Source organism: Ranitomeya imitator, chromosome 5 (genome assembly GCF_032444005.1).
Source record: "Ranitomeya imitator isolate aRanImi1 chromosome 5, aRanImi1.pri, whole genome shotgun sequence".
Taxonomy (NCBI): Eukaryota; Metazoa; Chordata; class Amphibia; order Anura; family Dendrobatidae; genus Ranitomeya; species Ranitomeya imitator.
Genome location: NC_091286.1, coordinates 524,088,315 through 524,105,352, shown reverse-complemented (window position 1 = coordinate 524,105,352; position 17,038 = coordinate 524,088,315). Strand labels below are relative to the sequence as shown.

The following is a 17,038-nucleotide window of genomic DNA, read 5'->3' as shown; positions in this document are numbered from 1 at the left end:
TGGCAAAAATCTCTTCAAAAAGCTGTCATATTTTGGCACAAATCGGAGTAGCGCAAAATTAGCAACTTTTAGCATTCTCGTGTTTCATTCATGATACGTGGCTTTCCCTGTGCCAGAAATGTCACTCCAGTCATTCAGTGGCTGCATTGGGGATTACAGCCAAACTCCCACAAAATGGGATTGAGGTTTGTACGATGGGGCCATTGGCTATAATAATGCAGACAGAGTCGCAGTGTGCTCTCTCATGCATTATTTTCGGCCGTCTAAGCCTATTGGAGGTGGGCACCAAGATGTAAACGATTACGTCTTGCTAGGCATATACAGCCCAAAATGATGCATGACAGAGCACACTGTGACTCCATCTGCATCATTATCGTCAATGGCCTCTTCGGCACACACATCCCGTTTTGCAGGGGTTTGGACGTAAGCCCCGATGGGGCCACTGAATGTAGTGGCAAATGCTATGTGAACCCAGCCTAAGACAGATTTGTCAGAAATTTGGAAAATATTACCAAAGTCCTTACACCTCCAGATACTTGTGCTGTAATCTGAAGATTGTGGAAAAAGGAGACATTCTGCCTTATTTTTAACTTTACGAATTCATGTAAAAACCTAATTCTGATCAGTGGTTGATTATACAATAATTGATGCCTTTCTGCAATAGACTTTACATCAATCAGCCATAACAATTAAACAGGTGCCGTGAATGACATTGATTGCACGTTAGGGTTATACTAGGAAAAAAGTGAACATTGAGTTCTTGAAATTGATGTGCTGGAAGGACAAATCGGTAAGTGTAAGGATCGGAGCTTCTCTGATAACGGTCAACCTGTAATGGCAAGATGAGCAAAGAAGGGGAAAAGCAGCCAAGACACATAATGATTTTGTCATTTTACTAATGGAAATTTAAGGGAAGAACTTTTTCATATTATTCACCTCAAACTAAGGCTACCGTCAGTTAATTCCACATACAGTTATCTGTTTCGACTATTTCTGAGTAATTGGACCACCAATGACCAAAATCATTCGATTATCTGAGAGCTTGTCAGAATTGGGCAATCGGCTGGCTAACCCCATGGGCTGCCCCTTGACTACCCCAGCGAAGGCATTAAGAACAGCATTTCCTACTGACATTTTGGAAAACGTGAATAAATACAATTATGACATTGTAAACATCAGACAGAAGAGAACAGCTGAACAGCTTTGAAATACAGGTTTTATTTCAGCTGTCGGCACTTCTCACCTTGACGCTAACACTCCCCTGAAGCTTCAACTGAAGTCTTATCATATCCACATCATCCATGGTGCAAAGCTGCTGCAGCTCCTGGACTTTCTTGGACATCTCATCTATTGCAACCTCTATGGGATTCAGTTCGGTGCTTGCCTGGCTGATTACTTGTATCCTTTTTTTAACATATGGAAATGAATGGCTGGCTGCAGGAGAAAAGGAACAGTCCATGAAATGGTCATAGAATACAGGCCATGTTCGTCCAAATGTTATTCCCACTTTAACTGTACATATGAGGAGTAGGTAACATGGGGTTGCTATTTTAGAGGACTTAAATCAACTTATATAGTGTGGTCATGTATGTACAGTCGATTTATCAGGAGGTGTATAGATGTAATGATGAGATTGGCTATGTTATAAGTAGAGATGAGCAAACATTATCATCTCCCTCCTTATTCGGCAAACTATAGTGCTTACCGAATAAGCTACAGCGAGAACCCGGATACCTGGATCGCTCCCGATAATCAGCTGTTTGGTGCCGCAGCGGCATGCGTCGCGGCTGTGTGACACTCACAACACATGCATGGAGAGCCTGTTTGTTGTGACTGTGCAAATGGTGCAAATTTCAGTCCTACAGTAACCCAACTATCTGGTGTAAACATAGACTGGTCATCAAATTATCAACCAGCGTAGGCCCTTGTGATAATGCAAATCAGGCAATTTTTAACACTGATTAGTTTAAAGTAGCACACCAGGGTTATTTTTTGTTTCAGCATTGGAAAGGTATCGTAATGTATGCTCTCTGTGTATTGTAAAATACTTACCGGTGGCTGTCTTCTACTGTTTCTGGTGCCATTCCGGTCCCCCTACACCATTTTTTAACCACAAATCTGACTGGTCGGAAGTCACTGCTAATGATCACTATCCGTCTTTACTTACGGTAAGTCAAAGAGAGCCTTGTTCTGTGTCTCATAGACACTCAATGAGAAGTGACTTCCGGTCTGCCCAGTACACTTAGGAGTGATCCAGCCAGTCACAACTACGGTCTCCTAGTACAGAAGAGGACCGAAGCGTCGCTGTGAACAGCTGAAGATGACAACCAGTAAACACATGTAACACACATTAACATACCTATCTAGTAGTCAAATAAAAAACAAACAAACTTGGAGTGGTACTTTAAGTTCACAGTGTATAAAGTTGCACCATTTTAATAGATCTGCTCCTTTGAGTATTCAGCTTTTGTGGTGCATAAAGCGGCCCTCTCTCTTTCCTGGCACCCTAGGCAGCTGCCTACTGCATCTCTCTTCTGTTCCCGCCCTGCCCGGATTATGTGTACATGGACAGTAGTCACTTACTGGTCAGCACGGTGCGCCTCTTGCATTGTTCCTCCACTCCACCATGTTTCTTCCCTGATAAGGTGAAAGGGGTCTCAAATACAAATCTGCTTATATTGTGGTGTCTCTCAAAATCAGTTTTTCTGTCTTCAAGCTCTTTCTCATCAAAGTAAGGTGTGACATATGTTACTTGGAAGTAGGCAAATTTGGGATCCAGATCCTTGGGATTCACCTAAATAAACATTAAGGAATACGTACAGAAAAGGTGAAGTCTTAACAGAGTATTTCATTTTGGACCATGATGTGTCCCATTTTATCAGTCTTACAGCTCAGATAATACTTCTCACAGTGTTCTGCTATTCAATGAGATTTCTACACATTTACATTGGATAAGTACGAGATTAAAATGGCTTATCGCCTATGCTATCCCCATCACTGTGCATGTTATCTGAGCTGATGGAAGCGGGGTGGAGGCGGTCAGCAGAATTCAGCACTCAGCCCTAGCAGAAAGCAAAATCTCGCCAAGATTCCCAAAAAACTATTGTAGAACTATTGTAAAAATATAATAAAACATAATTGTCACAGTCTGGTCACAAATATTCACACTGATATAATTGTGTTATGGATGGTGGAAAGTAAAAAACTGCACCAGACACAGCTGACACTGCTTATCTCACAGGAGACAATCGAGTTTTAATTCAACGTGTTGGATGAAACAGGCCCGTGGGCGACCCCCATACATTTATGTTTTACAGTGAGATATATTCATCAGTGTCTCTGCCCAATCAGTATATAAAGAGGTCGAGCATGTCCAGTGTCAGTGATGGCTCCTTTACTGCTTCAGGCTACGTTCACACGATGAGCTTTTGATAAGTTTTTGATGCTACATATTTTCTGCACCATTAATTCGAAAAAATATACGCAAAGTAAAAAACTCACCAAAAGCTCATTGTGGTAACATAGCCTCAGGCTGTGTTCACATGCAGCAGTTTTTTTTTTGCTGCATTTTTTTTAATACAAATTAAAAGCACCTTTATACAGTACCAACGGCAGCAGAACTCTCATGCACATGTTTTTTTTTTCCTAACGGAATCGGAAAACTGCAGCGTTTTGTAACTCTGCAGCATGTCAATTCTTTCAGCGTTTCAGTAGCATTTTTATAGCTTTTTTTCACCCATGGAAAGCAATGAGAAAGTGATAAGCACTGCAAAAAAACGCAACAGCATTTTTCGTGGAATAATAAACATGTCCTGCAGACAAACCGCACGTGAATCGGCACACTAAAAACACTGCAGAAGGTGCTTGAAAAAGGCTGTGGAAACACTGCAAAAAATGACACCAGGAGGCTCAAAAATGGGACATTTTGGCTGCAGAAAAATAATGCTGCAAAAATGCTGTGTGTGAACACAGTCTTATACAGTATAGCATGAACATATAACATTTCAAGTCCCAGCTTCTATTACATCCCCAGTATAACCATTGGTATAACTGCAATACTATGGATTCATGGAGATGTACCACTCAGTTTCCAGTATGCGTTCCAGCAGGACAGGACTATGAAGGATAACGATATCTAGACCCTCACCCTCGCACACATCACCCACCTTGTTGGAATCTTGAATGATTTTCACGTTTTCCGCTCCAAACTTATCACTATACAACTTGAGCAGCCTCTGTGATATTTCTGACAGCCCTGTTAATTTGGGCTCCTTGTAGATATATTCCTTTCCTTCTTCTTCTTCAAAGAAACCCTGAAAAGAGAAGATCGGTATATTTCAATTTTACAGGGAAGCTCTTTGGGATTCGTTCCCCAAAGCTGCGACTTTCACGGTTAGTCACTTCAATGAGGTTATCGGGCACCCTACAGCCAGTACACATGTGCAAGCGGAATCTTTGATGCATTAGAAACAGAATTATTAATGGATGATGAGGAATCGTGCTTGTGATGAGTAGCTGCACCGCTCAATTCTTGTAAAAACGCAGACACGGTTTAGTTGCGCTTTAGTTTTAAGTAACAAACACAAATCTCCCAATTTCCTCAATTTCTATGAAGTTAAAGTGAAATGTGTCCTGTACGATCTCTGGGTAAAGTTGGGCACCTATACTAGGCCACTGCTGGGCCTCACCCTGGGGCATTCACCACAGGACCCTGTTTAGGGCATTTTGGAGACTTCGCTCTCTAATGCTATTTAGCAAACAGGAGAATATCTCAAGGGCTGTGGCTACCAGCACTGAAGCCCGTAGCCAAAATCCAAGGATCAGCAACCTATTCAAGATACCCAAACAACAGGCAGCAGGAATCGTAGACTGGTTGCACAACTGCAACAGGTATGTTTTTCTCTAATGAAAAAAATATTCCATGAAGATCTGTCTGGGGACCATGGACGAGAATAGTCAGGTGATTGATAGTTCTCTCCCTATGTACACACATCAGAGAGGCCTACCAATCAACTACAGCAGTGGGGAGAGAAGCCGGCCATGTTGGAGCTGGACTACTCTCATCTCTTACTATGGTCCCGGGATTATCTAACTATATCTTCGCTGAAATCGTGCAGTCAGTCCACGGGCAGCATGAATCAGCTGATAGGTTCCCTTTAAAAATAAGGCCTAAGAAGACGTATCAACCTAGGTTTACCTGTCTACATCCGAACCTCCTAATCTATGCAAGAGGGTGCTTGCATCATTCAATAGTGGGGTCTACTTTTTTTTTCTTTTAGAGGACCACTACTTGGGCAATAAACGCCACTGTATGAAAAGATTTTCCTAGTGATACTAATAAATAACAGATTCCTACGGTGTCGCACTGTATTACACCATTAGTGAGCTCGGCCCTATGCACACTTACACATATACGGCATCTGATGGAACATGGCACAATTATTTTTCTACTAAATTTCTATGTCTGTGTGAAGCGATACTGCTGGGGGTTGCGTTCCAACAACCGGAAAGGACGTTGGCGCCCCTGGAAGTGACGTCACCGTGACAAGGAAACGCGGTAAGGTTAGATTTAAGGCCATAGTTGTATAGGCTGCTGCGCAGATGGTTGGATGAATATGACTGGTTACATTAAGGTGCAGGCATAGTGTTGGGACTGACTCACAAGCCGCACCCCTGAGGAATCTTACCGAAGAGGAAACGCAACGTCATCTTTCTACAGACCTGGGCATGACAGTGTCATACAGGACTATCATGGGACCATGACAGGCATGGGGATCTGACTCCGGTCGCATTATATAGCGAGATCATGCCAGTCTTCATTGAGAGAGTTATTAAGTGAAGATCTTTACCTTGATATGAGCAGTTCTCCCCATTATATTTTGTCATTATATAGCCGCAGTTTATGACAAAAATACCGGTTATTATATTTGATGTTGAGACAGGACTGAGCATACCCTGTATAAATCCACTGGGTGCACGATTGACTCTGTTGTGGATCACCCTTTAGTGGATTTTCTTTTTTACCAGTGCACTTTATGTCCCTAGGGGAATTTTAATAATTGTGTGGAAGATTTTAATAGGATTAATTATACATTTTATTTACGACTTGGTCCTGATCTATAGTGTATGAAGTGATAACAGAGACACATGACGGACCTTGGTTGCTTAACAGAAAATACAGCTATAATACATCCACGTGCCTGAAGCCTTAAGCTGGAAATACACGTGATAGATAAAGGATCATATACAGAAAATGCGCACAAGGAACTCTACTAAAAATAATTTCAATTAGCTACAAAGAAAAACATGTACAAAATGGTGGGCAGATGATGTATGGTAATGAGCCAAAATGTGGCACCAGAGTTCTACCAGGTCTATAGGATATATATACAGCATACACGAACGTAGTGAATAGATCAGGCTAATGACATTATAATGTAACAGTCACACTGACTGCAGGGTATAGATAAGTGGATGTGGCACGCCTGGTCAACTTAGGTAAATGACGTTCACATTTATCTATGCATGCATTAGGTAAATCAATTGATTTTTGTGGCATTACGCTTCATGTCTTGTTGCACTATTATTTATATCCTCTTTGTTATGGCGCTAAATCACTTTACTTAGTGCAACGTGTATGTACTTTCCTTTTGGGTTATTACCATGCATCACCAGCCCACCATTTTGTAGATGTTTTTCTTTGTAGCTAATTATAGTGATTTTTAATAGAGCTCTTTGTGCACATTTTTCTATTTATGAGAGATTTAGATCTCTCGGGCGAACGTTCATGTGCTTTTGATGACAAAAGTGGTGAAAGCTCCAACAACGGCCTATTGCCCCAAAAATAAAAAGGTTGGATTCTTTAGTTCAAACTGTCCGACCCTTGTGTCAGGAAAGAGTCAGGGTACCCCCATACATATTAGTCAGCTGTTTCTGCCAATATCGGGGATGACCAACAATAATGTGTATGGGGCCTTAACTTAAGTCCCCCAAACTTATCAAACTGTGACTGCGGCACACTAGATATTCGGCGCTAAACCTTCTACTCAGAATGGCAGCACTCCAGGACACTTTATGGATCTCCTATATGTAAACGGCTTCAACATGGGTGAATGTGAATAAAGTCAGTATCAGGTTTCGCTGTTTCTTGTGATTCGATAATTCTGTGTGGGACCTGAAGGCCGTGGTCTCCGGCGTCCATTTTTTTAATATGTTTTGCTTCATCTATGTGATATATTTACCTGCTCTATTGCGCTGTGCTTTATACCTTTGTACATGTGGTATAGAGCTATATGCTTCTATGTTAATCTGTTCTGCTATTTCTAGAAAACAATGCTTAAAATATATCTGTTATTCCACCATAGACCTCAGTGGTGTTTCCGGTAGCGATTTGCCTTCAATTAGGTAATGAATCCTAATACTGTATGTTCACATTGTGGTTTATATTACATCAGCATGTGCCCATGGAAAGCCCCCAACGTACAAGCCAAACATGTCCGTAGTGCTCCGCTGTGTCCTTCAGCCTGTCAGTAGTACAGGAAAAAAAAAGGGGAAAGAGAAACTATGGAAGAGTGTGGTAGACTACACTTCTACATCCAGCAGAATCTAGTCATTATTGTATAGGTTCAACGTGTACACTATTAACACGGAAGCCCAGGGGTGGCCGTGCTACCGGACGGCATCTGTCACAGACATACAATAGAAGGATTCGTCAGGAGATTTTCAATAGCTTTTCATCACGTATGTATTAAAGGGATAAAGCCATAATAGCCTTAACATGACGGACGCCAGTGATGGATACCCAACAGGGGAATCTATGACCCATAGAATATAATGGAAGCAGCTTAATGGTATAGTACATCAAAGAAAGCTACTGAAAAGCTCATGACGTATCCAGTAAAAAGGATCCTATTTGAACCTATTTGTGATTGGGCTTACATGTTATTTAACAAAAACAAATTTAACAAAAACAAATGTGTCAAATTCTGGGAGCTTCTATATAAAAGAATGATGTATTTTATACCCTGTTATATTAGTAATGTATAAAAGATACCATAGATAGAGATCAGGTGACTAGCAAAGAAAACAGGACTATACAACAGTGCCATCTAGTGGTCAGATATGGGACGCAGCGGCAACTTTCCTCTAGTGCTACAAATTATCTGTAGAGATGGGAGTCAAATCAAACGCCAGATGCTGCACGTAAGGCCACAGTGACACGTTCAGTATTTGGTCAGTATTTTACCTCAGTATTTGTAAGCCAAAACCAGGAGTGGAACAATCAGAGGAAAAGTATAATAGAAACACGTCACCACTTCTGTATTTATCACCCACTCCTGGTTTCGGCTCACAAATACTGAGGTAAAAAAATGACCATACACTGAATCTGTGAACATGGCCTATATTTGTAACTGGGCTCGCTGAAATCATCCGCATCCAAGTGTTGTTTAACTCTTTTCTTTCTACATAGCTGAGATTAGAAGTAACACCTTAACACCCAAACCCATTTGTGTGACCTGTGCTTCTCTAATCTCTCTCTCCAGGGCATTTTTGGATACATGCTCTGCCTGCAACAAACTTTCTTACATCCATATCCTCTTTATTTATCATCATCTATCCTTCCTGGGCTAAACTGGAAGCATGGCTGACACCCTCCAGCACTGCCACCCATGATTTCCCCCCCTATGACAACTTTTAATTTACTCATAACCGCTTACCCTGTTAGAAACATGGTAGAACAGATGTCCTTTGCGCTCCTTCAGCCCTGGCATGCAGGGTGAGTGTATTTGGCTCCCAACGCTGGGCGGACATGGATGCCAATACAGTTGAAAGCAATGATGGAGGAGGGAGCTGTGAGCTGATGCTCCCTCTGCCATCATTCTCCCTCTGTGTCTGATGTCTCAGCGCAGCGAGCGTGATGATGTCACAACAACGCACCTGCTGTGTCGAGCAGTGCAGAGGTTCTGAGCGCTAGCTGTTGAAACAGGAGCGGCTGGGGACCGAGGAGAGATGAGTATTTTTTTTTTTATAATGTGGGGATTTACACTGTATGGAGGACTATGGGGCCATTAAACCGTATGGAAGGCAATGCAGGGCCCATCATTTTGTATGGAGGACTATGTGTAGCCATTATTCTGTATGGAGGACTATGTGGGGTCATTATGCTGTATGGAGGACTGTATGGGGCCATTATTCTGTATGGAGGAAAATGTATTTCAATTATACTATATGGAAGGCAATGCAGGGCCAATTAGACTGTATAAAGGATTATGTGGGGCCATTATACTGTATGGAAGGCAATGCAGGGCCCATTATATTGTATGGAAGGCAATTCAGGATCCATTATACTGAATGGAGGATTATGTGAGGCTATTATACTGCACAGAAAGCAATGCATGGCCCATTATACTATGTGGAGGACTATGGGGGGGTCATTATACTGTATGTATGGAGGACTATGTGGTGCCATTATACTGAATGGAGGACTATATGGGGCCATTATATTTAATGGAGGACTATGTGGGTCCATTATACTGTGTGGCGGACTATGTGCGACCCATTATACTGTGTGGAGGACTATGTGGGGCCCATTATACTATGTGGGATCACAGTTGGGGAGTCATACTGTGATGGGGTAACCATTCTTTGTTGGGGGATTGAGGGATGGCACAGTAGGGTCATCATACCGTGCGTGTGGAGGGTACTAAAGAGGAATTCACGGTGTTTGGCTGGCACTTTTGTTGGCATCTTACTTTATCATCCGTATTATTCAAGGTGTTTATCCTTTGTTACTACATATTTAAATTAGGCGATCTGACCATATGCTTGTACTGTTCCATTTATGATTATTTGTTTATTTTATTCTAAGTTCTATGAATTAAAATGTACTTGTGGGACAATCCCTTTAAATTTGTTCCCGTATGAAAAGGTTCATCATTAGATTTGATGATAAAGAAAAACTTCCACATTTTAGACTTTTTTTTAAATAAATATCAAGGTTGGGCCACAAAGTTTTTCGTTTTGGCCCTCTGTGTATTTGAGTTTGGCACGCCTGCATTAACACATCTCCTCCTCATCACGCCATTTCTATCTGTTCAAGTCTCTCAAGACTCTGTCCCTTCAATCCATCCCTCATCTGCAGCCTGGTAATCCGCCGCTCCCCTTGGTATCCCTTCCCTTCGCCTCATTCTCCTATCCTTCCACTGGCTGTCCAATGCCCAGAGGATTCAATCCAAAATATAATAATGGCTGTATATAACCTCATCCAACTCTCCATCACAAGAGGTCGGTTTCTTTCCCATCTTCAAAACCCTTAAACAAGCTGAAAATCCATTTCTTTAGAAAAGCCTGAAACTTTCAACCACCGTGCTGCCACCACACTGCCACGTGAGCTGTTTCTCCCCCACTTATTATCTCCACGCCTCTTCCCTTAGAATTTGTGAGCCCCTCCAGGCAGGGTCCTCTCTTTTTGCAGTACTGTTCTGTCTCTCTAATCTAGTCTTATTTATTACTCTTGTTTTCTACCTTATGTTTTGTTATATGTATAGTATGTACTGTAAACCCTGTTTGCACCTTTCTTTTAATATGCACTGTCCTCTGTAATTAAGGTAATTTTAAAATAAATAATTATTAAAAATATGTCTTAATTTATATTGGACAAGAACAAAATTTCCCGCAAAAAGAAAGTAAAATATGACTGTAGCCATTGTATATTATAAAGATATAAGATGCAGTAGAATATATAAATATACAATTCTATAATCTAGGGAAGGTGGTTTTCATGGACAGCCTCTTGCATCATACAAACGTTGGGTCAATTCATGGTTAAATGTAACATTAGGGCATACAGAATTTCTAATGTCCCCCAACCCTCTGATCAGGACTCAATAGGCCAGGGCAGAGGAAGTCAGCAAACATTTTCTCGAAGACATTCATTTGACACTGCTCCATGTAATACCACGTTCCTCTTGCTGAGAACGGCCAGGCTGTTTTATCCTTACTGCAAATCATTTCATTATAAAAAAGGTAAATTGTGCCAAACCTGACAATGTAAAATAGTAAGACTGCGAGAGACAAAGCTGTAGTGAATGTCTATTAATTAATATAATTATACATATATTAAATATTAATATACATAAATATTAAATATAAGTAATTAATATAATCTAATATATAAAGCTGAATGTGTGTGTGTATGTCCGGGATTGGCATCTGCACCGTTGCAGCTACAGCCACAAAATTTTGCACAGTCACACGTCTGGACCCCGAGAGCGTCATAGGCTATGCTGTGAGGCAAAATTTTAACCCCGCACGTTATCTACATAATGGGGAAAAAGTGAAAGGAAAAGTGTTGGAGGCAAATTGACAGCTGCCAGATGTGAACAAGGGGGACTTAAAGAGTGAGAGCGATGGCGCCAAAGAGTATATACCGTACAGTTGCTAAGGTGGGGCCCCGACATGGGATACTCACCACACACGGGGATATGAACACACACACAAAATGCGCCACACACTACCACGTGCTTGAACACATCTACCACCCTCAGCACACATTTCACCACACATACACCAACCTCACCACATAAAAGTCGAAACACAAAATTTGCCACTCAAAATTTGCCACGAGCAAAATTCACCACATGCAAAACTAGGCTCACGCAAAACTCGCCACACGTGCAAAACTCACCTCATGGAAAACTCGCCACATGCAAAACTTGCACACGCTGCAAAATTGCCACATGCACAAAAGTTGCAACACACGCAAAAGTTGCCTCACACAAAACTTGCACATACTCAAAACGCACCACACATAAAACTCGCCACGTGCAAAACTCACCATGCGCAAAACTTGCTGCACACAACTTGCTACACTAACCTATCACATGCAACTCGACACACAAAAAGTTGCTACACGCATGTTGCCACATAAAACTCATCTCACAAAAGTCGCTACATGCATGTCGCCACACTCAACTCAACACACATAACTTGACACATGAAACTCGACCTAAAACAGACACAAATCTGGTATTATCCTTCAAAAATAAAAATCTGATTAATAAGCAGACAAACTTGAAGAGCAACAAATGTACCATATATGAAATACAGCAGCTGTCAGTCACATGACCTGTCTATTATGTGTATGTGTGAGCTAATATATACTGTCAGGGGGAGGGCTTCCTGTTGGCTGGGGATTTATCAGGCTGCCAATAGCAACCAATCACAGCTCAGCTTCTATTTTGCTACAGTTAATTAATCTGAGCTCTGATTGGTTAATATAGGCAACAAATGACATTCTCAGTATAACAAAGCTTGTGTGAGGTAATAGCATGTCAGTTAGGGTGTGTTGGTGGAAAGGCTGATGTCAGTCACATTACCTCTATGTGAGAGGATATAGAAACTGCCAGTTACAGACTATTTTTACCACAATAATGCCTCATAAGAAAAGGAATTCCATGGCACGAATGTCAGCTGATGCGAAAAGAAAAGCTGCATTAAGGGCCATTGAAAAATGTGAAGACTGAGAAACACACACACACACATGAGAACAGCAGCTGCTTCCTCAAGAGCCATATCCAACTGAGTTCCTCAATTTCTTGGAGCTACAAGGATATCCTCCTCACAACCTCTTTCTAAACCCTGGAGCACCTATTCTGCTATTGAGAAATTTGGATCCACCAAAGCTGTGTAATGGAACAAGACTCTTGATTAAGAACCTGTTTCCACATGTAATTGAGGCAACCATTTTGACAGGATGTGCCACAGGAGAAGATGTTTTCATTCCAACAATTCCTCTCATTCCATCTGATTTGCCTTTTGATTTTAAATGCCTCCAGTTTCCTGTTCGACTGGCATTTGCTATGTCTATCAACAAGGCTCAGGGACAGTCCTTGAAAGTAGTTGGAATCAATTTACAATCTCCATGCTTTTCTCATGGTCAACTTTATGTGGCCTGTTCAAGAATTGGAACAGCCAAAAATCTGTTCGTCTTTGCACCAGAAGGAAAAACTAAGAATGTCGTTTATCAAAAGGCTCTCGAATAAGTAGTAGAAGATTACTTCACATTACTTGGCCAATTTAGTTAAATCTGTGTGGAATATCTCTGGTGTTGAAATATATTTTGTGATATGCTTCTATTAGCTTAGTTTTTCCTTTTAATAATTACATTTCTATCTATTTGTTTTGTGGTGTTTGTGTGCAGAATACATTTTTGTTAACACATTCTATTTTGCTAACAGCAGTTATTAACCCGGGCGAAGCCGGGTAGTACAGATAGTTTATAATAAATAGTGATGAGCGAGTATACTCATTGCTCGTGTTTCCCAGAGCAAGCTCGGGTGGTCTCCGAGTATTTTCTAGTGCTCAGACATTTAGTCTTCCTCACCTCAGCTGCATGATTTACAGCTGCTAGCCAGGCTGAATTCATGTGAGGAATGCCTGTTTGGGAGAATCCCCTCATGTATTCAGCCTGTCTGGCAGCCACAAATCATGCAGCTGGGGCGATGAAAACGAAATCTCCGAGCACTACAAAATACTTGGAGACCACCCGAGCGTGTTCTGGGAAACCCGAGTAACGAGTATACTCGCTCATCACTAATAGTAAAATATAAAGGTCTTTGCAAGTACATTGCTTTACGTATTGTCTACAGACTTTAATTGTAATGTACAATAACCTAAAGTTGTATTCATAGAACTTGGAAACAGCGGGATTCACCTATGCTAACATTGCAATACACACCTCCGACCACCGGAAGTGATGACATCCTATCAATCAGTCGCCTGGCCCAGCACCCAATCAGTGACCTCAGTGGTCAGGTGACTAAATGGATGAGACAGCAATACTTCTGGACGTGGCAAAGAGAAGTACTTGAGTGATTCGAGATTTGGATGGCCCTCTACTAGTTTTGAAAAAGCTTTGGAACCCTCTTTGAAAGAGTTGTCTGTGATTGAGATAATGATGATCTATTAATACCAGATTGGCGGGGTCTTACACCAATTGGCTGATAGATGCCAGTGCGTTCAGTGTGCACAATCGGAATGCCACAGCAACATACACTGTGTAGTGGTCACTCTCGGGTACTGAAGCTCAGTTTCCAATCATTTGAATTCACTACATATTGTAAAGTTTTCTAATTCTGTAACAGATGCATTATTACACTGTGAAATAAATGCTGGGATGTAAACAGACACAAATGAACACAGCACTCTCACGTTTCACCAGAAGGAAGCGACAATGAACATTTTAGCTTGTATTAATGTATCAGATGTAAGACATCATGGGTAAACAGCTAGCGCTGTCTGAGTGAGTGGTGAGGAAATAGGCAAGCAGAAATGAGGCACTTACCACAGCCTTCAATAGGATCGGACGGGGAAAAAAAGAGCAAATGCATGCATTAAGATTGAGTTGGAAAATGAAGAGGGATTGTAAAAGTCATTGCACGTTGTGTGATTCCCAGTTCAGGAGTCAAGAAGATCTCAGTGGATACAAATCACCACTGAGCGACTGAGATATCCTTAAAGCCTGATACTGGGAGGCAGTCATTGATGAAAACAGTTCTGCTGGATTGAATATGCCACATTTCATGTGCTGCCAACAAGCTGCAAATGAGCTGGAGCAGAAAACCTGTCTGTTATTCCCCTCCATTATTTGTCTTGGGAGACTGCCTCCACCTTCCAGCAGCAGCCATCGCCAGCGTGTGCTTCTTGGCTTTAGCACTGATTTATTTTATCCTATAAGTCAAACTCGTCACCTTTTTTACAACAATTTACAAAAATATGAGCATTTTTTTTGCTGTTTTATTACTTCCTTAAGCCGATTTTGCGCCAGTATTACACTTGTCTTAAACCCACCATCATCTGTGGAAACCTAAGAAATACTGGTCTGCACCCCTTCCAAAAGAAGGGGCTGCTACTAGTATATGGAATTCTGCGTTCCCTCTAGCTGCCACTAGATGGAGTGACGAAGCAATCCATAGCGTATAAGAGGCTGCCTATAGTTGGGCCTTTATTACATATTATATAACGCACTAATGTACACGGCAGCAGTGCACATGGAGCATTAAAGCACACCACGGATGTGGTATGGTTCCTTAGTACCAAGGCCATATATACAGTTGTGCTCAAAAGTTTACATTACAGAAATTTTGGTTTCTTAGCCTCTTTTCAGAGAATATTATTATTATTTATTATTATAGCGCCATTTATTCTATGGCGCTTTACATGTGAGGATGGGTATACATAATAAAAACAGGTACAATAATCTTGAGCAATACAAGTCAGAACTGGTACAGGAGCAGAGAGGACCTTGCCCGCGAGGGCTCACAATCTACAAGGGATGGGTGAGAATACAGTAGGTGAGGATAGAGCTGGTCGTGCAGTGGTTTGATCGATCGGTGGTTACTGCAGGTTGTAAGCTTGCCGGAAGAGGTGGGTCTTCAGGTTTTTTTTTTGAAGGTTTCGATGGTAGGTGAGAGTCTGATATGTTGTGGGAGAGAGTTCCAGAGTAAGGGTGATGCGCAAGAGAAATCTTGTATGCGATTGTGGGAAGAGGGGATAAGAGGGGGGTAGAGAAGGAGATCTTGTGAGGATCGGAGGTTGCGTGCAGGAAAGTCCCGGGAGACGAGGTCACAGATGTATGGAGGAGACAGGCTGTGGATGGCTTTGTATGTCATGGTTAGGCTTTTGTACTGAGTCTCTGGGTAATGGGGAGCCAGTGAAGGGATTGACAAGAGGGGAGAGGCCGGGGAATAGCGGGGGGACAGGTTGATTAGTGGGGCAGCAGAGTTTAGAATAGATTGGAGGGGTGCGAGAGTGTTAGAGGGGAGGCCACAGAGCAGGAGGTTACAGTAGTCGAGGCGGGAGATGATGAGGGCATGGACTAGGGTTTTTGCAGATTCATGATTTAGGAATGTACGGATCCTGTTATGAACTGGTGATTCAGAACCAAAATGGACCTGGTGGTTAAGAGCACACAAAGTGACCTGATAGTTACAAATAACATAGGACGAGCTCTGAGACGTGGGAACTCTGCTGACCGCAATCCCTAATCCTATCACACCACACTAGAGGTAGCCGTGGAGCGCTCCTGACCAGACCTAGGCGCCTCGGGCACAGCCTGAGAAACTAGCTAGCCCCGAAGATAGAAAAATAAACCTACCTTGCCTCAGAGAAATTCCCCAAAGGAAAAGGCAGCCCCCCACATATAATGACTGTGAGTAAGATGAAAATACAGAGATGAAATAGATTTTAGCAAAGTGAGGCCCGACTTACTGAATAGACCGAGGATAGGAAAGATAGCTTTGCGGTCAACACAAAAACCTACAAACAACCACGCAGAGGGTGCAAAAAGACCCTCCGCACCGACTAACGGTACGGAGGTGCTCCCTCTGCGTCCCAGAGCTTCCAGCAAGCAAGACAAACCAATATAGCAAGCTGGACAGAAAAAATAGCAAACAAAAGTAACACAAGCAGAACTTAGCTTATGCAGGCCACAAGGACGATCCAGGAGAGAGCAAGACCAATACTGGAACATTGACTGGAGGCCAGGAACAAATAACTAGGTGGAGTTAAATAGAACAGCACCTAAACGACTTAACCTCGTCACCTGAGGAAGGAAACTCAGAAGCCGCAGCCCCACTCACATCCACCAGAGGAAGCTCATGGACAGAACCAGCCGAAGTACCACTCATGACCACAGGAGGGAGCTTGACCACAGAATTCACAACAGGATCCGTGAAATATTTTTGAGTTGAAGGCGGCAGGAAGTAGAAAGGGCTTGGATATGAGGTTTGAAGGAGAGATCAGTGTCAAGGATTACCCCCAGACAGCGAACTTGTGGGACTGGGGAGAGTGGGCAGCCGTTTACTGTAATGGATAGGTTTGTTGGGGGGGTCGCGTGAGATGGGGGAAAGACAATGAATTCTGTTTTGTCCATGTTAAGTTTTAGAAATCTAGCGGAGAAGAAGGATGAAATAGTGGATAGACATTGAGGGATTCTGGTTAGTAGGGTGGTGATATATGGTCCAGAGATGTAGATCTG

The 17,038-nt window shown here is 42.2% G+C and overlaps 1 protein-coding gene across 9 annotated transcripts in view; it reads right to left on the bottom strand.

The window, feature by feature from the left end:
* The window catches only part of DOCK10 (dedicator of cytokinesis 10), a 448,273-nt gene that overhangs the window by 11,967 nt on the left and 419,268 nt on the right, over window positions 1-17,038 (bottom strand). For all 9 annotated transcript variants that reach the window (XM_069727557.1, XM_069727548.1, XM_069727554.1 and 6 more), the window contains 3 exons: window positions 4,167-4,313; window positions 2,584-2,794; window positions 1,244-1,434 (listed from right to left, as the gene is read on the bottom strand). In XM_069727557.1, coding sequence (XP_069583658.1) covers window positions 1,244-1,434; window positions 2,584-2,794; window positions 4,167-4,313 — 549 coding nt within the window. The remainder of the gene's footprint in view (window positions 1-1,243; window positions 1,435-2,583; window positions 2,795-4,166; window positions 4,314-17,038) is intronic.